Source organism: Corapipo altera, unplaced genomic scaffold (genome assembly GCF_003945725.1).
Source record: "Corapipo altera isolate COAL_440 unplaced genomic scaffold, ASM394572v1 181b, whole genome shotgun sequence".
Taxonomy (NCBI): Eukaryota; Metazoa; Chordata; class Aves; order Passeriformes; family Pipridae; genus Corapipo; species Corapipo altera.
Window position 1 is genome coordinate 1,260,339 of NW_020884963.1, and position 17,621 is coordinate 1,277,959.

Below are 17,621 nucleotides of genomic sequence, written 5' to 3' on the forward strand. Positions count from 1 at the left end.
AGGACCATATTAAATCCAGAAAACTCCGGCTCTCCCAACCTGAAGCTGCACCCGGCAGGAGGCTCCCCCCACAGGTCCAACATTGTGGCTGGGGAAAGTTTTCCCACACAGATTTTCCCATCAGAAAGTGAAGCTGTTAAGACATTTGCCAACAACAAAACTCCACCACTCAGGGGGAAATTAAAACATACAAAGATTGCTTCAACGTGTGATATTTGACTGAGCACTTGAATTTTCTTTTCACGATATCCATCGGTGATTTTTCCCTCCCTGCAATTTTTTTTACTTTCCCCTCTGCTTTAAACTAGAATAGGAGATTCTCACATGGCAGGGTTCCATTGAACTAACTAAATAAATAAGTAAAACCTACCAGCTTTCCCAACATCATTGTTTAAATCAGCTTTATGTGGTTTTATACAACACTTTATGGAGTTGGAGAGGGGCACGTTCCCCTGACAAAGCATCAGCTGTCCAAACCACTGAGGCATGGGAAAACTGTGAGTGTGAACTGGGGAAGGTCTTTGGTGAGCAGAGACACAGCCCACACTGCTGTAAGCGTGGTAGCTCTGAACAAAGATCTGCAGGCTAATAGATATGTAAGACAAATGACATGTGGTTCTCATTGCAGCTCATGCTTTGGGAAGGGGGTACCTTGGAACAGATCCAGCTGGGATAGGTTTATCCCATTACTCTCCTATAATTTTCTGCCGTTTCAAACCCTTTGACAGTTACTGTAGTTGAACATCACACCCCCTACAGCCTGAGGCCTCTCTGACAGCCCCGCGGACAAACCCACCCCCAGCCGGGGGCGAACCCCGCACCAGATGCGAGAGCCGTGCAAGGCACAGGGCTGGTGCCCGCTCTGTGCCTCTGACACGCCGATGGAAATCCGTATCCCAATTCCCAGCCCAAGTAAGCGGTGCTAAAACAGAAGCCCTCCTCCACAGCAGCACAACTCACACGGACTAGCTATTAGCAAGAGGAGGAGGAAAAGAGGTAGAGACAGGATGGACGAGCCCTGAATATTAAATCCCAAGTCCCCATTTAAGGGAAAGGCAGGGGGAAAAAAAAGAAAAAAGTGAAATTCAAGAACAACTGGAATCAGGTTAAGCCACTCTCTTGCTTTATACAGTGCAGCTCATTCATCTGAACAGCTGTTTCACCTCTAGAGAAGTACCCAGAGAAAACAGAGGGGAGGGGGAGAAGCCTAAATTGTTTGCTCTACTGGAGCAGCAAGATACAGTAAATCAAAACTGATTTACATTAAGTTTATAAGAAATTGGGTTGGGGTAGGAGGGAGAGGAAAAGAGTGGGAGGTTTGGTTTTAAACAGCTACTTGGAAGCTGCAGCTCTTGAACAGAGATCTGTAATTAAGGGCTTTCCTTTGTTGAGCTGAACAAGTTTCTCCTCGCAGCCGAGGGCTATAACAGTTCCCTCTGCCGGCATCCCCAGAGTCCCGGCTCGGGAGGTTTTCCGGCTCTGGCTGCGCCGTGCACAGGGAACACGCTGCCCTGCAGACCCAGCAAAGCCCCTTCCCGTCCCCGATGGGCTGGGGGCGGTAAGAGGAGAGAGTTTGCGGGTGTCATTTCCCAAAGCTCAGCATCTCGTTTTCCCAGCCGCCCCTGTCCCTGAGAGGGACAGTGCTCGGGCAGGTAGGGAGCTTCCCGCATCCCAGTGAGGATGCGGGCAGCCCAGCCCAGCCCGGCTCCCGGCGAGCCCCTGCGCCCTCCGCGGGGACCGCTGCCCGTGCGACCCCGGAGCCGCCTCTCCCGGGAGGCGTTCCCGGTCTTACTCACCGGCGACTGGCGAAGCCGCTGCCCGGCGAGCCCGAGCTCTGCTCTGGGTAGTTGTGCTGCAGGGTTGATGCTGGGAATTGGTAGAGGAAGCCCGTGCCCAGCGCGCACCCGTGCAGGCAGCAGCACCAGGACAAGAAAAGGGCGAGCTGCATTTTTGCGAGGACGGGCTTTTCCTACCGCCTCCCCCTTCTCCTCTTAGACGGCGCGGCAGGCGCGGGGCCGCACCGCGCTCCCCCGGCCGGGGTCACGGCGGGATCCCACGGCACGGAGATGCCCCCGGGAGCGGGGACCACGGGGCAGCGGTGCCCGGGACACGGGGATGGCTGCTCCGGCTCCCGAAGGGAAGCGCGGTCCCTCGGCAAGCCGAGCCCCGGCGGCTGCTGCCCGCGCAGGGGGTCCGGGGCCAGCGCGGCTCGATGCGCCCAGGGCGCTCACTCAGCCCCGGATGCCTTTTCAAATTTGGCGAGGTTGGTCCGACTCCGTCAAAGGGGGCGTGGGGCTTCGGCGTTAACCCTTGCCAGGCCTCGCGGCAGACCCCGCTGCGAAGGGGCTCCGGAGGTGCGGGCACCCGGGCACCCCGAGCCCGGGCCGGGGGAGGCTGAGCCGCGGCCCCGCTGGGCACGGAACGCCAGGGCAGAGCGGGCCCCCGGGGCAGAGCTGGCACGAGTACCCACCCCCAACCGAGAGCCAGCTCGAGGGCAATCCACTGCCCAAAAACCTGTGCCTGCTGCCATATTCATACTGCAGAAATTACACAGATAAAGGAGGAAATAAATAATTTTTAAGACACTTCACTTGCAAGGTAACCAGCGAGAATGTGATCTCTGCTTCAATATGTGCATCCTGCACATTCTGGCATCACATGGGGAACACACAGTCGTGAATGTGACAGTGTGAGGTTGGCTGTTGCACTCAGTGGCCTCGAGGTCTTTTCCAACCTGCACGATTCTGTGATTCACAGACAAACACTCTCTTTGCCACCACCTCCCACAGACCACCTCTGCCTATCGTCCAGCATGGCCCTGAGCTTGGAGAACTGCACAGTCAACCCCAGACAGGAGGAACAGTTTTGCAGGAAGGATGTGGGTGTTTCACAAAGGCACTACCCTAAGAAGGAAGGCAGCAGCAGAGTTCCCTCTTTGTACTGCAGCAGAGTCTGTGTTTAAAACCACTGTACATCCCCCATTTGGCTGCAGTGTCACAGACCCCATTTGTTGGCCTTTCAGTGTTCCCTTCCCAGGTCAAGAGGAACCTGGGCTCCTGCACCTCCTGAATGAGCAAGTGACTCATCTGAGCCAAACTCCACAAGGAAGGACTTAATTTTTGAGGTGACACAACTGTTTAAGTTTTTTCCCCTCAGATCCTGCAAGCTCACAACGCTGCCTCAGCACCTTCACTGTGTGACCATCCAAAGACAGCCCTGATGTATCACTGAAACACATCTTTTGCTTTTATGCTAAGGGCCTAGGGCCTCTCTGTGGGGCTCAGCAAGGGCAGAGACTTCTTCTCCTCAAGGGCAACACAATTCCTACAAGATACCACAGCTGAAAAATGTTACCCACAAGATACTGGGAAACTCCACCATCTTGTATCAAGCATTTATTCTCCACCGGCAGGTGAGCACCTACCCCTTCCCCCACAGTGCCCACCTCCAGACCCTGCACACAGAGATAAATGGCCCCTGGCTGGAGCCTGTAACCAGACAAGTTTAGACTGCAAATGAGGCACCAGGTTTTTCAACAGCCGCTGTCATTAATCACTGGAGCAAATCCCCCAAGGAGGCAGAGGTGCAATCTGCACAGCAGCTCAGCACGGCCTCCCTGGGGGTGCCCAGCAGCTGCCCCCGGGTGTGCCAGACCCAGAGCTGGAACGGGCAGTGGACCAGCACTCTGAGCTCAAAGAGAGCTCTAAAGGTCTGGTGCAGGAGCACTGGATCACCAAGCCCACTCAGAAACAGGCACTATTTATTTACAAAAGGCCCTCAGTGCCTGAAGCCAGGATATAACAGGACTCTCTGTCCCCAGCCCTTGCTCAGCCTGAGCACCCTTCCCTTTAATCTCCTCTCACCCTCAGCAAGGGGAACATTTTCCCTGCCTTTCCCCCCAAAAGGAAACACAAAGCTCCCAGCAACTCACCTCAGGATGCTCAGCCTCTCAGCCATTCTACTCCAAGTCAGTCCTGAGGAACCCTCCACTCAGCCTGACAGAGTAATAAAAGAAAACACCTACTCTGGTCTCCCCTCTCAACTGGGCTACAAACCACACCAAATTCACTTGTCTTTTGGAGAAGCAGCTCAGAGCTGGAGCACACATGAAGCACAAAGCAGTTTTTGAAGGCTCCCCTCCCCTTTAATCTGGGTACTCATCCTCAGCTGTGTGTGCTCAGCCCAAGTGGGTTCAGCTGGACATCCAACCACCAGCAGTTTGTTGCAGCTCCAGGTTGAGTGCTGGGATCAGCCTTTTGTCTCAAACACACGAAGTTCCCTCTCCTGACAAACTGGGATAGATCATTTATCAATATTTAACAACACTGAACAGCACCAGTGGCTTTCTGACCTGTTCTCCTGGCTTGGGTTACCCCCTTCAGAAGCTCTTCATAGCCTTTAAGTCTTAACTCCCCAAGAGCATTTCATTTTCAGCTGCATGCAAAATTTGCTGCTTCAGCCTTCACTGATTGTGCAAGACCCTGGGAGATATTAAACACAGGTGATTAGACAAGACATGATTCTGGCAAATTATTAGAGACATCTGTAGGAAGCTAATGGTCTTCCTATTTCATGAACTGAGAGACTGGAGACCAGAGGTCAAATGACTTTGCTCGAGACTGGAAAGAGCTAAAGGCAGAGCCAGAAATAGAGCTCAGATCTCCAGACTCCCATTCCTTCTGCCCTGTCCCTAATGCACACTTGCTTCTATTCTGTATGGCTGATTTGAAATGAAAATGAAGAATTGACTTCCAAGCTGTTTTTGGAAAGAGAGAAGAAAGGGTGATATTGTCTGCTGTAAGGGGAGAATTAAAGATGACATTTCATTTTAGTCCTTTGGATATGTGTAATATAATCAAACACAATAGCAGTAATAAATGAATATTTTTTCTCCCCACGGTGCTTACGAGTGCAACATATTCTAAAAATTTCTCAAAACTATGTTGATAAATTGGAAACACAGTGATGGAGGTAACAAAGACAGCCAACAAAAACATAATCCATTCAATTTATCAGAGGGACTGGTTTTGAGAAGAGAACCCTTGAAATCCGAACAGCCCTATTCTTACAAACCAGATGTAATATATTTCAAAATATAAAGCTACACTTTCTATGGCTGAGCATAAGCATGTTAATTAAAGATTTGCCCAGGCAATCAGGGCTAAATAAATTATCTGGATGTATTTCACCCCCTCAGTTCAGGATGGAGGAGGCAGGGTGGATACTGGAAAGCCACGAGGTAGGGAAGCACGAGGGGAAAATAAGGAAAGAGGTAAGGGGCAGGTTTTTAATTTACCAACCCTATATAATTTGCTGTCATGAAAAAGCAGTCCTTGGAGGGCTGTCCTTCCATGCAAGTGACAGCTTTACACTGTCATGTCAAAGAATAATCCATTGGATATGGATTGTGTGGCCACTTAGAGTTTCATATGGTCTGCAGTGTTTTTCAGCTTCCTAGTCCATCAGGCAAACCTGAGACATAAGACATTAGAAACTGTTCTCTGAAAATATCTATAATTTTTTTAAACATACACACCCCACATGCAAGCCAGCCAATAAATGAAGTAGGGGGAATACAGATAGTAAAAGGAATATTCAAAGTTTAGTCTGATTTATGTTCAGTGGAAAGGGAAAAAATGGAATGATACAGTGAAAGAGGGATTTGGTTTCGATGATGTTTTCAGTTTGAAAGGTGGCTCAATAAGGTAGAAAAGCACTGTTGTACCTGTGAGCATCTCCAGAACTGTAATGCCATCTCAACTCTTCAGCACCACTTACAGTGGGCCAAAAGTCAGTAGTTAGCTGAAAAAAGGAGTCAGAATGTTATCAGAATCATGGCAAACAAACTCTGAAAGGCCTACCCCTCGGATTTAGTGAGTGCACCTTTCATGCAGATACTGAGAAGAAACTAAAGGAAAACCAGCTTTGTTCTAGCTGATAAAACCTTGTGGAGCTTTAGAATTATGAAGTGTCCTTTTGAAGTTAGAGTAAAGTAATTGATAAGATCTTCCAAACCCAAAAATCATTTAGATAAACCCCTTCTAGCTTCTCAAAATGCCTAGATTATTTCCTTGTGATATACAAAGCACTCAAGGAACCTTGGAAAATTGAAGGAGATGGATAAGAGGTTAGTAACAGTAAGAGTTCAAGACCTCTACTATAAATTAAATTATAAGATTACTAAGGTTATTGTAACATGTCTGTTACTGAGAAGTCAAACCAAACCTGAGGCAAACTAAAAATTTTAGGGGATTGCAGTGGTTTTCCTTTTAAGTTAGGAGAGAATAGTGTGTGGACATTTCTTGAATTTGACCTGGAATAAATCAATCACAGCTGAACTCAAAATGGAATAGAATTGGAAAAAGTCACACTTACACCAGCAGTTCAGCCTACAGCAAACCTGATAGATGGTGTTATTGTGTGAAGCACAAGAAATGATCCAGAAGTCATGACTTTGGCAAAATTCATTGACCATAGATGAGAATGTTGTCTGAGTGAAGCACTTGTGTGGGTATTATAAAGCAATACAGGGGATAAAATAACTCAGATTGAAGCATAATTCAGCAGATGAGAAATGTGATGACTCAAGAGATCAGCAAGACAAGGACTGTGTCTGGTGGAATTACACATACTCTGAGCATGATTGTGCCCTGGGAAAAATGATTTATGCCACCTTTGAAGTCAGGCATTGATCTGCACAAGCACAGGGAGTTTGTGGGCACACCCTTGATCCATCAGATCACCAAGAATGCAATAAAGCAGGGGTGCACTCAGGTGGGATAAAGCCAAGGCAGAAACAGCACCAAGACTATTACACTCAAACCTACCAGAGGAGAAAGACATTCAGAAGTAGCCTGGAAGGACTGGAAGAGTTACCTAATCCCTCTTCCTTCTCCCTGCTAGAAGGCAGGATCTATTATACACAGATTATTGTTGGCACACATTTTTCTGCCTTGTTCTGAAAAACCTCAAGGCAGAAACTCCCCGTGGTCATCTGAAAACATACTTCAATATTTTGTGCTCTGTCCTGGTAGTTTTTCTTAACATCCAATCTCAGTCTGGTTTATTGCAATTTAAGCTCTTAATGGCTTACTTTTCTCATTATGGATACAGAAAACTATTCCTCCTCTCTTTTAACAGACTTTTAATTCCTCAATGTACTTTTAAAAATGTTTTAACACCTCTCCTTTCCTTCTAGAAGCAAAACAATGGCAACTTCTTCAGATTTTCCCTTCAGGTCACATGTTAGATAGTTAGATAGAGCTGTTTGGGTATTCTCCTCTGGACTTGCCAGCTGGTCTATATCTTTCTTATGGTATCCATGACCTCTACTTCTGTGGAATACCACTGCCCTGCTGAGGATTTGCCTTTTTGACATCTGTACATCATTGTTAATCCATGTTTAGTTTGGGATCCTCTACCTTTTCTGCAGAACTGCTGGCCTGACATTCCCTCATCCTGTACTTGCTATTTAAAGTTATTCCTGCCAAAGCACAGTGCCCTGCAGTTGTCCTTAATGAGTTTCATCTTATTTTATTCAAATTATATCACCAATTTGTCAAGATCACTTGAAATTTTAATCCTGCCTTCCAGTACTCTTGCATTCGGTTCCAGCTTTGCCTCATCTACAGATTTAATAAGCTCCCTCTTCCATTGCTGAGGTCACTAAAGAAAACATTGGGAGGTCTGTCTCCAGGTCTGTATCCTTGAACCATGTTCCTGCTCATTAACTGCTCTTTAAACATTATTCAGTCACTGAGGGCTGCCTGCTTGCTTGATGCTGTACAGGACATAAACACTGAATTTATAAATCCTCCAGACCACAGACAACCTTGAGCTTCTATAACAAAATGAAGCACTTTGTAACATGCAGTGGGAGCAGCTACCAGAGAGCAGGCTGCAATATTTATTGGAGTCACTGGCTGCAGGGTATCCACATTCAGTGGTATCCCAGTGCTTAGCTGGTTTGGAAACCTGTCCTGAGCCATGGACTCCCTGAATCTCAGACATACAAGAACTTTCATGCCCAAAGAATGTCTCAGTTTTTGGACTCTGGCCCCGGAATCCCCATGGACCCAGGTTGCCTGACTTGAGGAACCCCACATGAGTGGGAATCCCAGTTCCCTCTCTGCATTGTGCAAGCCACATAAGAGGGACTGGGCTCCCCCCCTTCCTGACAGGATACACAGGTAAAGGCACACAAACCAGATAAGAAAGGAGTTATGGAGATAAGCATCCTCGTCCCAGCTCCTGCACACCTGCCCTGTGGAACCAAGGAGAACTGGGGGGGATGCAGGTGAGGAGTCTGGAGTCCCCTTTCATCCACACAGCAAATCTGAATGTTCCATCCTTATTTTTACAGCTTTTATTGTTTTTTTTCCAAATCTCCCAGGAACTTTCTCCATGAGCCATGACAATGAGGCCTAACCACAAGAGTCTGCTTTTCTTAGCTGGCTTTCACAGGGCCTTGGTCCTTCAAAAATTTGTGGGCTGCACACTGAAAATCACTGCACTTGGTCCCACTGCACAGGGACCATCACCTCCACAGCAGGGTCCTGCCCAGCTGAGAGCTGTAATCACCACCAGTATTTTCACCTTAGTTAAGGTGGATTAGCAGCAGCCACCTGCTTTCCCCCTCTTTTCTTTTCTCCTCCACCTTGTTCCACAGTGTCCTTACCTGCCAGCCTTGTCTTCACACTGCAAATTCCTGCCAGTCAGTGCCTTCCTGCACCACCCTTGCCTTGCCCGTGCTGGATCTCACCACACAGGCTGCAGGTGTGTCCCAAAGCCTGGCTTTCACTGTCCCTGTGTGCCACTGGTCAACAGCCACAACCCAACTGTCACACCTGTCTTTTCCTTACAGTTCTACCTCATCTCATTCTGCTCTAAAGCACTGCACATCCACACTCACAGGACTGCTCTGACAGCTGACATTACATATTTCTTGGAGCATTCCTATGAGCCTCTCCCTTCTCTGTCTTCATTCTTCTCCCAAGATCCTATTTGCCAAATTAAGTCACCTTGTTTTCATAGACTTTGTCTGTTTCAATGTGATTAATCCTCCTCATTATTTTAAAATCATTTAAAATCACTGCAAGATCTCTTTTTAAACAAGATAATACCAAAGCTCTTCAGTCTTGCTTTATAACTCAGAGCTAAAAGGCACAGTGTTACTGTCATTTTCTCTGCTTTATCCTTTAATCATGTCCTCCTTAGGTGGAGTGAGCAGTACTGAAAAGAGCACTCTCAACAAGAACTCACCAGTGGTTTAGGTAATAACAATAACACCTTTTTGATATATACCCTGTTCTTACCATAATGCAACCCAACATCCTGTTCAGTTGTTGGGGTCTTTTTTTCTACAGCTGTGTGCTAGGCTGGGGTTTCTGGGGATTATTTAAAGAGAATATTCTCCAGATTTATCAATTTATGAACATTTTGCTCTCTCCATTCTAAGGGGAGCAATCATGTAAGCAAAGCCCAACACTTTTCAGTGGCCCTGTCTTGCTCTTTAGCTGGCTCTCTACCTAATCTCCTCTCTTGAACCTTACAGATTCCTCCATGGAAGTAATAAAAAGGCAGCTAAGGTGCTAAATACGAAAGAATCATTGCAGGCATTAAAGGCTAAAGTCACTGCAAGGCAACAGGTTCCAAGTATTTCTTGGCTAAGCACACATGCACTAATGCTAGCTTAGGTGTTCACAGTGCACTCCATTGTCAGCAATGGATTCCACACCTAATGGATTTCCAAAATCCACCCCTCTTCCAGGCCTCGCTTCCATTTCTGAATGACCCAAACTGGAGCTACTAAACTGTACTTTCCAAATACCCAGCTCCACACACAGAACACAGATCTCTCTTTCACCACGAGAAATGCTCCTCATCTCTCTCTGTTTTCTCTTCTGCCTGAGGGAGATCAATCTCTCTACAGATGCAAAACCAATCCCCCAATAATCCTCTGGGATTACACTGGCTCACAGCCCCTCGTGCCACAGGGTCTCAGGCAAGAAGGATACATGGGCTGTCAGTCTGCACCCAGAAAGAATCTGGTTGAACTCCCTGACCTACCAGAGCCATCAGGAAATCTCTCAGTGCCTTCCTTTGTAACATGGGGTTCAGTGCTCTGTTATATATCATGGCTATTGTGAGGATAATAGAAATGGAATAAAAATGACATGGTATAAATAGCAACAATAATGAAACAAGAGAAGAAAAAAAAACAAAAGAAGCAAGATGAGATGTAATCTAAAGAGAGATATAAATTGTTCTTTGGCAGAAAGGAAATTATAAAGTCTGCAAGATACTATGAAATGTTTAAACTGATTGTTGCCCAAAAAAAGGAAATAAAAGCTTTTGACCAGACTAAGGAGATTTTTGGTATGTGATGGAATGGTAGGACAAGACTATCAGCCTTGCTGTGTGCCTGGAAAGAAGTGGCTGAGAGGAAAACATTTTTTGGCTCCATTCAGAGTGTTTAACTCTCAGATTGTTGTGCAAAACCCAGTGCAGTGCCCCAACTGCAGGGTGATGCCCTGTTCTGCATTGGAAACAGGTGTTCAGCTGGCTGTGTTCTAGCAGAGCACAGGAGATCTGTCCCAGATTTTCTGGACATGATCTCTGGGTAATAGTTGCCTTCTTTTTTTTTTTTTTTCAGATGTTTCAATAAAATTAGATAATCGTTTTCCATGTTCTGGGCCTTTCCTAAACTGACTGACAACAGATTTAGAGAGCTGGGCTGTAGGTTGGGCAGAGAGGGAGCCTGGACAGTGTACAGGGAAGGTGAGTGGAGTTTGGAAAAAGCAGTGCTGCAATTCTGGAGCATCTGTGGGAACAAACACAGCTTGTTCCACGTTCCCTGGGACACTGCAGCTACAGCTCTGACCTCCTGAGGTCTGGGGAGGAGGAGAACAAACAGCCTTCATAACCCAACCATTCATTTCCTTAGTTTTGAAGCTGTGTCAGGTAAAGAGCTACATTAACTAAAACTCTCCACTGTGTTTATTCATTTTAAATTGCTTTGAGATACAGTTTCTCTGAAAGATCCTCTACAATCAATCTCCATTGTTCTGTGTATACTTGCAGAAGATAACAGCTTCATTAAAATATGGTGTGCTATTAACTGCAGTAAATACATAGCCTTAAACCTTAAAATGTAATGCAATTAAATAAGAAATATGAACCTAAGGAGGTTAAGTGCAATCAACCACTGACATACACATTTGATTTGAATTAGAAAACACACACAGAGGGAAACAAAGGGCCTCCATCCATACTTGGATAACAGGAAATCCCCTGGACGTAAAAATGGTGAATTTAAGAATGGAGAACATAAAGGTCTAGTTCAAATTAAAGATTTTTATGACTGAAGACTCCATTAAATCTTTGAACACTTACAGTAAAGAGTTTGGAATGCTTCCAGTCCAATTCTTTGTGTTCTCACAAGTGACAGATTATACTTCTGAACTTCTATGGCAAAAGAAAGAAAGAGTGATTGTATTAATCCATCTAAATCTGCAGCTTGCTAATTAAGATGAAAACTATAACAATCTGTGCTTAGGTGAAGCATAGTATTTTTATAACCCAGCTCAAGACAGCATCACTAGCCAAGCCAAGAGCAGAAGATTTAAGCTCTCAAATTATTGAAGAACAATAAAATAACGAATCACTTAATGCTACACAATCAAAAATCTGTATTAAATATGAACTCTTTTATGGTACCCAACCCACTTCCCTTTTTATATTTCCAAGACATTCCTCCTGGTGTTTAAAACACACAGTACAACACGTTGCTTCAAACCCCACCTGCAGAAATGGAGGGAGGTTCAGCTGCAGCAGGTCCCATTCAGAGTGCCAGTCTCATACCTGTTTATTTGTGTGTATTTGTGAGCCCAAAGATGTTAAGGAGGGAATTTCAAATGAAGAGTTTGCAAGTGAGCCAAGCATTGGAAACTAATATACTAGTTTTACCAGGTTTTAAAGGGAATTGAGGCAAAGTTATCAAGCCTACAGATTTTTAAGTCGAGAGTGTAGAGTTAAGAATTCATCACTGTATCCAGGTACCAAAGCAAAAGAGGATTTTATTCCAGACTTCTCAAAACATACTAATTACTGGTATAAATCTGTTGTCTCTAGTGGCATATTGCCAAGAGGTAATTGAGCCTTACATGAAAATGAATGGGAGCCATCTGAAAAGCCAGCTGCCTTGACCCAGGATGTTAACAGAAACATAATGCCTGGAAGGATCGTGGGGTTAAGGAACTCCCGTGTTTGGCCACAAACTCCAAAGTAACACAGAAGTCAAACCAGAGAATGAAAATGAGAGAAAACAAAATCTTCCTGTCAGTGGGCTCTCCTCTCCTATAGGGCACATGGCAGACCCTCTAAGGACATTACACACTTCTTTGCTTTCTGTCTATGAAGTCATTGAGGGTCTGGCCTTGAGTGAATAACTGGATCAGACAATGTTAATAAGTCTCTGCAGCCCCACACGGGTGGCAGACACCACAGCTGCCAGGGAGAAACAAAGCTCACTTTGAAATTTTATATTCCAAACAAAAAACATACGGGTCTAATAGAAAAGGTTCCGAGAGCCCTTGTGAATCACAAATAACAATTATCCTTTCATTGTCTCGTTTTGGTGCTTTCAGGTCTACCACCTCTGATGTAATTTTTACCAAACACAGAGGAAGGGGTTTTGCCCAGCCCAGCAAGGCTGCCACACTCTCTCTTCTCAGAGTAAAGGATGCCTGACACATCCCAGCACAATATTCCTCATTTCTCACCATCAGGCTCTTTGACTGCTCTCACAAGCAGGTATCAAGAACACCAAATCAGGAGGTCTGACTAATTCTATGACTATATGCACTCCTTAATTTAATGCACATCTGCACAGCAGACAACAGAAATGGTCCCATCCTTGTCCCACTGGGCCACGTCCCCACTGGTCCTCGTTACCTTCTTTCTGTTAGCACAGGGGGTTTGTGCTGTTGTGCAGTAAAGGGGGTCATGGAGCTGATTATTTTATTTTATTTTTTCATCCCAGACTGGTTTTCAATTGAATCAGTTCCATCTAAACAGGTAATTGTGAGGAAGCCAGATGGAGAGCTGGGGATGTGAAGGGAGACAAATGCTACTCTTTGAGTCGGTGGTGATCCAGTTAAAATCCTGTGTAAAAGAGCAAGTGTCCACAGTGCAAATTAAGAGCCCAGGCTCTGTCAACAGGCAGTGCAGACCCTCCTAATGGGTAGTTCAGAATACCTAAACCAGAAGCCTAAAATTAAACAGCATGAATATGATAAGCCCATAGTGTCTCAGTAATGTAACTCCCACAAAGAGCTGAGGCTCTATTTACAAATGCAAATGATCTGGGCTTTAGCAGAAATACTTTTGCTTAATGTCTTTTTTCCATGGAAAAATTGAACCTTTCCCCTGTGAGGGGGAATGAAGACCCTCTGAAGGGCTTTCCTGCTAACACAATAAACATCTGTGGGTTTTTTCCTCCCTAATGCTGTTTTTCTAGGGGTCCCTCTCTGATGAATTAGCAGTCCCAGTAGATCGTGGCAAACAATCCCACATACCACATCTTAGGAAATGGTACTTCTTGGAACTGATTGGTTTGGTCTGCCTTAACACAGGCAAGTTAACACCACATTATCAAATGCACTGAGGTCATCAACCTCCACCAGATGATCTGCTTGATCTTTTTCAGACCAAAAAAAAAAAAAAAAAAAAAAGAAAAAAGAAAGAAAAAAAAGAAAAGGGAAAAGAAAAAGAAAAAAAGCTTGGATTCCTGACAGAAATCTGAGTGCTCCAAGCTGGAAGCAGTAGGCTCGGTCACTCACAGCCCACCCACCTACAGATCAAGATGGACTGGAACAACCTCCTCCATAAGCCAGAAAAGTGAAGGGGGTTGGGGGGTGGGAGGAAGAGTTTCATATTTCATCTACCACTTTTAATAGAAAACAGAACGTGGTGGGGGGTTGAAAGGAAAATGGTAAATCCCTGGAGATCCCGAGTGTTGGCCTTGCAAGTCAAACCTGTCAATCACACCGTGTGCCCTCCAACTCTGCTTTGTGAAGGGGAGCAAGGAAAGGAGGAAGGGACTGGCACGTTCAGCCACTAGGTGTTACTGTTGCTCCACGGACTGTGATCAGAGCAACCACTCTGGAATAAGCAAAACATCCATCAGAGACATCATCTGCAGCTGGACCTGAAGATTTAAACCATAGGAGCTAAATCCTACTTCAGGATTTGCATCTTGTGACTCACGAATCAGGGAATTTTGGTGTCTTTCCTTGGGGTGGTCATGGAGGCAGGGTTTTGTCTATATGCTACTGCATGAATGGAGCAAGTCAAATTAATCCCTTGGGAACTTCCACTGACTTTGATGAAGGGTCATTGGGAGAATGGGGCTGCTTAAGTTGGCACTGAGTTCATGGCCACTGGTCAGGGGAACACATTGGCCACTAAGTTGTCTGCCTGAGTTGTCTGCCCCCCTGCCTGCTCCATGCCTGGCCACAGCCAGAACTCACACTTAGAGGCATTTTAATTAATCTGGATCTGCTGTCAGCTGGTGGGCTGCTCAAACAAGTAATTTAACCTTCCTCTGCTTTGTTTCTCCATCTGTAAAATGGAAATAAAGATCCTCATCTCCTCTGGGAAGGACTTTGAGGCCACAGATCGATCAGGGTTGTAGTCCTTGACAATGTGTTGGCACGAGCCAAGCAACAAGGTTTTGCATGAGCTTTTCCTATTGATTTCAGAATAGGTTTCCTGAGGGACACTGAACTGAGTGTTACCCTGCAGACTCAAGACAAAGAGCAGGGCTCCACTGCACCCCTGTCAAAGCAACTTAATGTCCTGTTTCCATTTTCTCCTTTTTCATAGCCCTACCAAAACTTTTTTCCAGAGAGCTGCCACACTTCATCCAAACCATCGTTTACTTAATCAACTACACTGTGAGCCCTGGAGACATATCCCTGCCCTGAGCTTCGTAAGCAACAAGCCCTGAGATTGCAATATTGATTTTCTCCTTAATTTTTAATAAGGGGCTACAATGCTCAAAAATAGGTGTTCCTTCCTCTCAGTTCCTCTGTTCTAGGCCTTGCCCCCAGATGAACAAGTACAAATAAATGGAGGATGTAGTGCAGGTCCCTGCCTGTACCCACTGAAGAGCTGTTTCTGCACACACACAATAAATGTCGTGCAACAAACAGCAACCAGGCAGAGCCTCCCCTCTCATGGTGAGCTGTGCCATGTGGTTGTACTTCTAACCAAAGCAGCATTTTCACACACAACTTCAGTGCTCTAGGGTATGTTGGGTTTTGGGGTTTTTTTTCCAAAGTTTGGAAACATTGTTACAGGACATTAAACAAAGTACCAGCACTGAGCCACAAAAAGCTTATGAAAGATTTTTTTTTTTTAGTTGTTTTCATAGGAAAAATTTTATATGCCACATTAAATGAAATACAATGCAAAATAGTGTTCTCTGAAAGACTGAATGGTGTGCAAGTGCTCAAGTATTATCTGAAAGGTGACTGGCACTACATTTTACTGCTGCTTCCAGTAAAACCTGCAGACCTCTGACTTGGAGGCAAAGTCCTCTGATCTGCAGTTCAGGCAAAAAGCATCACATGCCCTGGTACAGCAATTGCTGTGTCTCATCACTCTGGTTCTCAGTGGCATTTCTAGAGTGAAGAACACTTGTGTTGAAATATTATTGATACCTTGCAGTTGCTTTTGGCTTTTGAAGGAAGGAGGAGGATCTGCCCACAGAGAATCACCTGGAGATGATAATTTTTGTTTGCTACCAAAACATTATGGTGGAAAACCAGCCAGCTAATAAATGCAAGACCTAAAGACATTACCAGCATTGTCTGGAAGTAGTTCACTTGCTGCTGCAGTTTTCTCACTGTTGTAGTCTGACAAAGAGTTTTAAATAAGAGAAGCAAAATGATTCATACACATGTGCTCTCAGCAAACAATACACCAGCAACTAACATAACTTTACCCATATGCCTAAGGCAGATCTTGATAATATCAAGTGTACTTGACTTAGATGCCTTTGAAAATGTCACCCTAAGTAGCTTGAAAGCTTAATTCCCACTTTCTAAAGTGACTTCAAGCTCTAAATCACATGGATAAATCCCAAAATTGCAGCCTTAGTTAGCTGTGCTCTCCTTACTCTTCAGTGGCTAATATAAACACACAAAGACCCTATCTGACACTTCATCTAAAAATTAATCCTAATTGCTTTCTGGGCAGCTGCACAAACAGCCAGTTTTACCCAGTTTCAGTTACCTCTTAGTCTTTTTTTTCCCTTTTCTGTGCTGCTGTCCACAATAGTTCCCTTCATAACACATTTCTCTTCAAGTGCTAATGGCAGCTAATACCATGTGCCAGCTAATGTGAGAGGCTGTCCTGGTTCTTCTCTCTGAGCCACCCTTCCTGTCTTTCCTTTGCAAGTTGTGGGTCTGAAACGTGGAAAACAACTGAGCTGCAGAAAGGATTAATAGGAGTTGTCCCAGTTCATTGTGAATTTGGTCCTGTATCACACATGGATCTTCACAAGCAGAAAACACACTTCCAATCTGCTACAGCAGAATCAAATTCAGTGCTAGTTGCAACTAGTGTTTTTTCATTGTCTTTGTCCCACCAACCTGAAAACAGAGGGTTTTCTGAAGTTTAAAATACTGTGTGAATGGTGAGGTGCCACTGCCACACTGAACCATCCTAAACTATCCCAGTGTAAGGAGTGAAACAACAAATGAGTCTCCAGTGTGATAGAGAAGATTGTACCCCCTCAGTGAGAGCAGGGCAATTCTGGTTCACATTTATTAGCAGTACTAATAATAAACATTTACATTGTGGTAGTGCCTAGAGGCCTTATTTGAAAGCTTGTCTAAAAGTGCTATTGTACCTGGGCACTAAACAGCTCTGAGGCGGCACATCTGTCTGCCAGATGTTTTATTTTCTTAGAAGCTGCAATTTAATAAAGCCTCTTGCTTCTCCTCACGAGCCTTAATAAGAATCTCGAGGAGCTTGGCTTCACTGTCCTTTCAAGGAGAATCTGCAGGCAAAATTGCAATGAAACAAGGCAAGGAATGGGATGGTTGAGGGACACCAGGGCAGTGCAGGAGCACCGTGTGAGTTTTAGGTGTGTTTGGTATCTGGCTCTTGCTTTCCAGAGGCCAGAGGGACCAAGGGGACACGTCTGCCCAAAACGGTTCAGGCAGAAGGATTCACTGCCACACAATGGACACAAAAGCTGGGGGTCCCCTCAGGGCTCAGTGCTTTGGATTTACAGGCGCTACAAACCCACTGTGGGCAGCCAGCAGGTTGGGCTCGGTGGTCCCTATTGCATCTTTCCTTGAAAGGTTTCACGGGAATCGTGGGGGTTTATCTGCTCATGGCTCAAAGTTTGGTATCTACGGGCAGAAAAATGGTCTGAGAGGGACCTTCCACTTTCTCCTCCTCCTGCCCTCAGAGTGTTGAGCTGTCCCTCCGCTCCTCAGTGCTCAGGAATCTCACAGCTGGAGGGAGCCCCGTGGGGGAATCTTGTCCCTTTGTGAAAGCAGCAGCTGGGAAGCGCCAGCAGGACTTCACCCTTCTCCCCGCTGGTC

The 17,621-nt window shown here is 45.5% G+C and overlaps 1 protein-coding gene across 6 annotated transcripts in view; it reads right to left on the reverse strand.

Annotated features, from left to right (window-relative positions):
* The window catches only part of COL26A1 (collagen type XXVI alpha 1 chain), a 181,391-nt gene extending 164,971 nt beyond the window's left edge, over positions 1–16,420 (reverse strand). For 3 of the 6 annotated variants that reach the window (XM_027664458.1, XM_027664459.1, XM_027664457.1), the window contains exon 1: positions 1,797–1,948. In XM_027664458.1, the coding sequence (XP_027520259.1) occupies positions 1,797–1,948 (152 nt within the window). Of the gene's footprint in view, positions 1–1,796; positions 1,949–3,931; positions 3,982–5,725; positions 5,803–8,677; positions 8,785–11,394; positions 11,467–16,299 lie in introns of those variants that run through there. The other 3 variants (XM_027664461.1, XM_027664462.1, XM_027664460.1) reach the window with 3 other exon arrangements.
* Between the last annotated feature and the right edge of the window lie 1,201 nt (positions 16,421–17,621).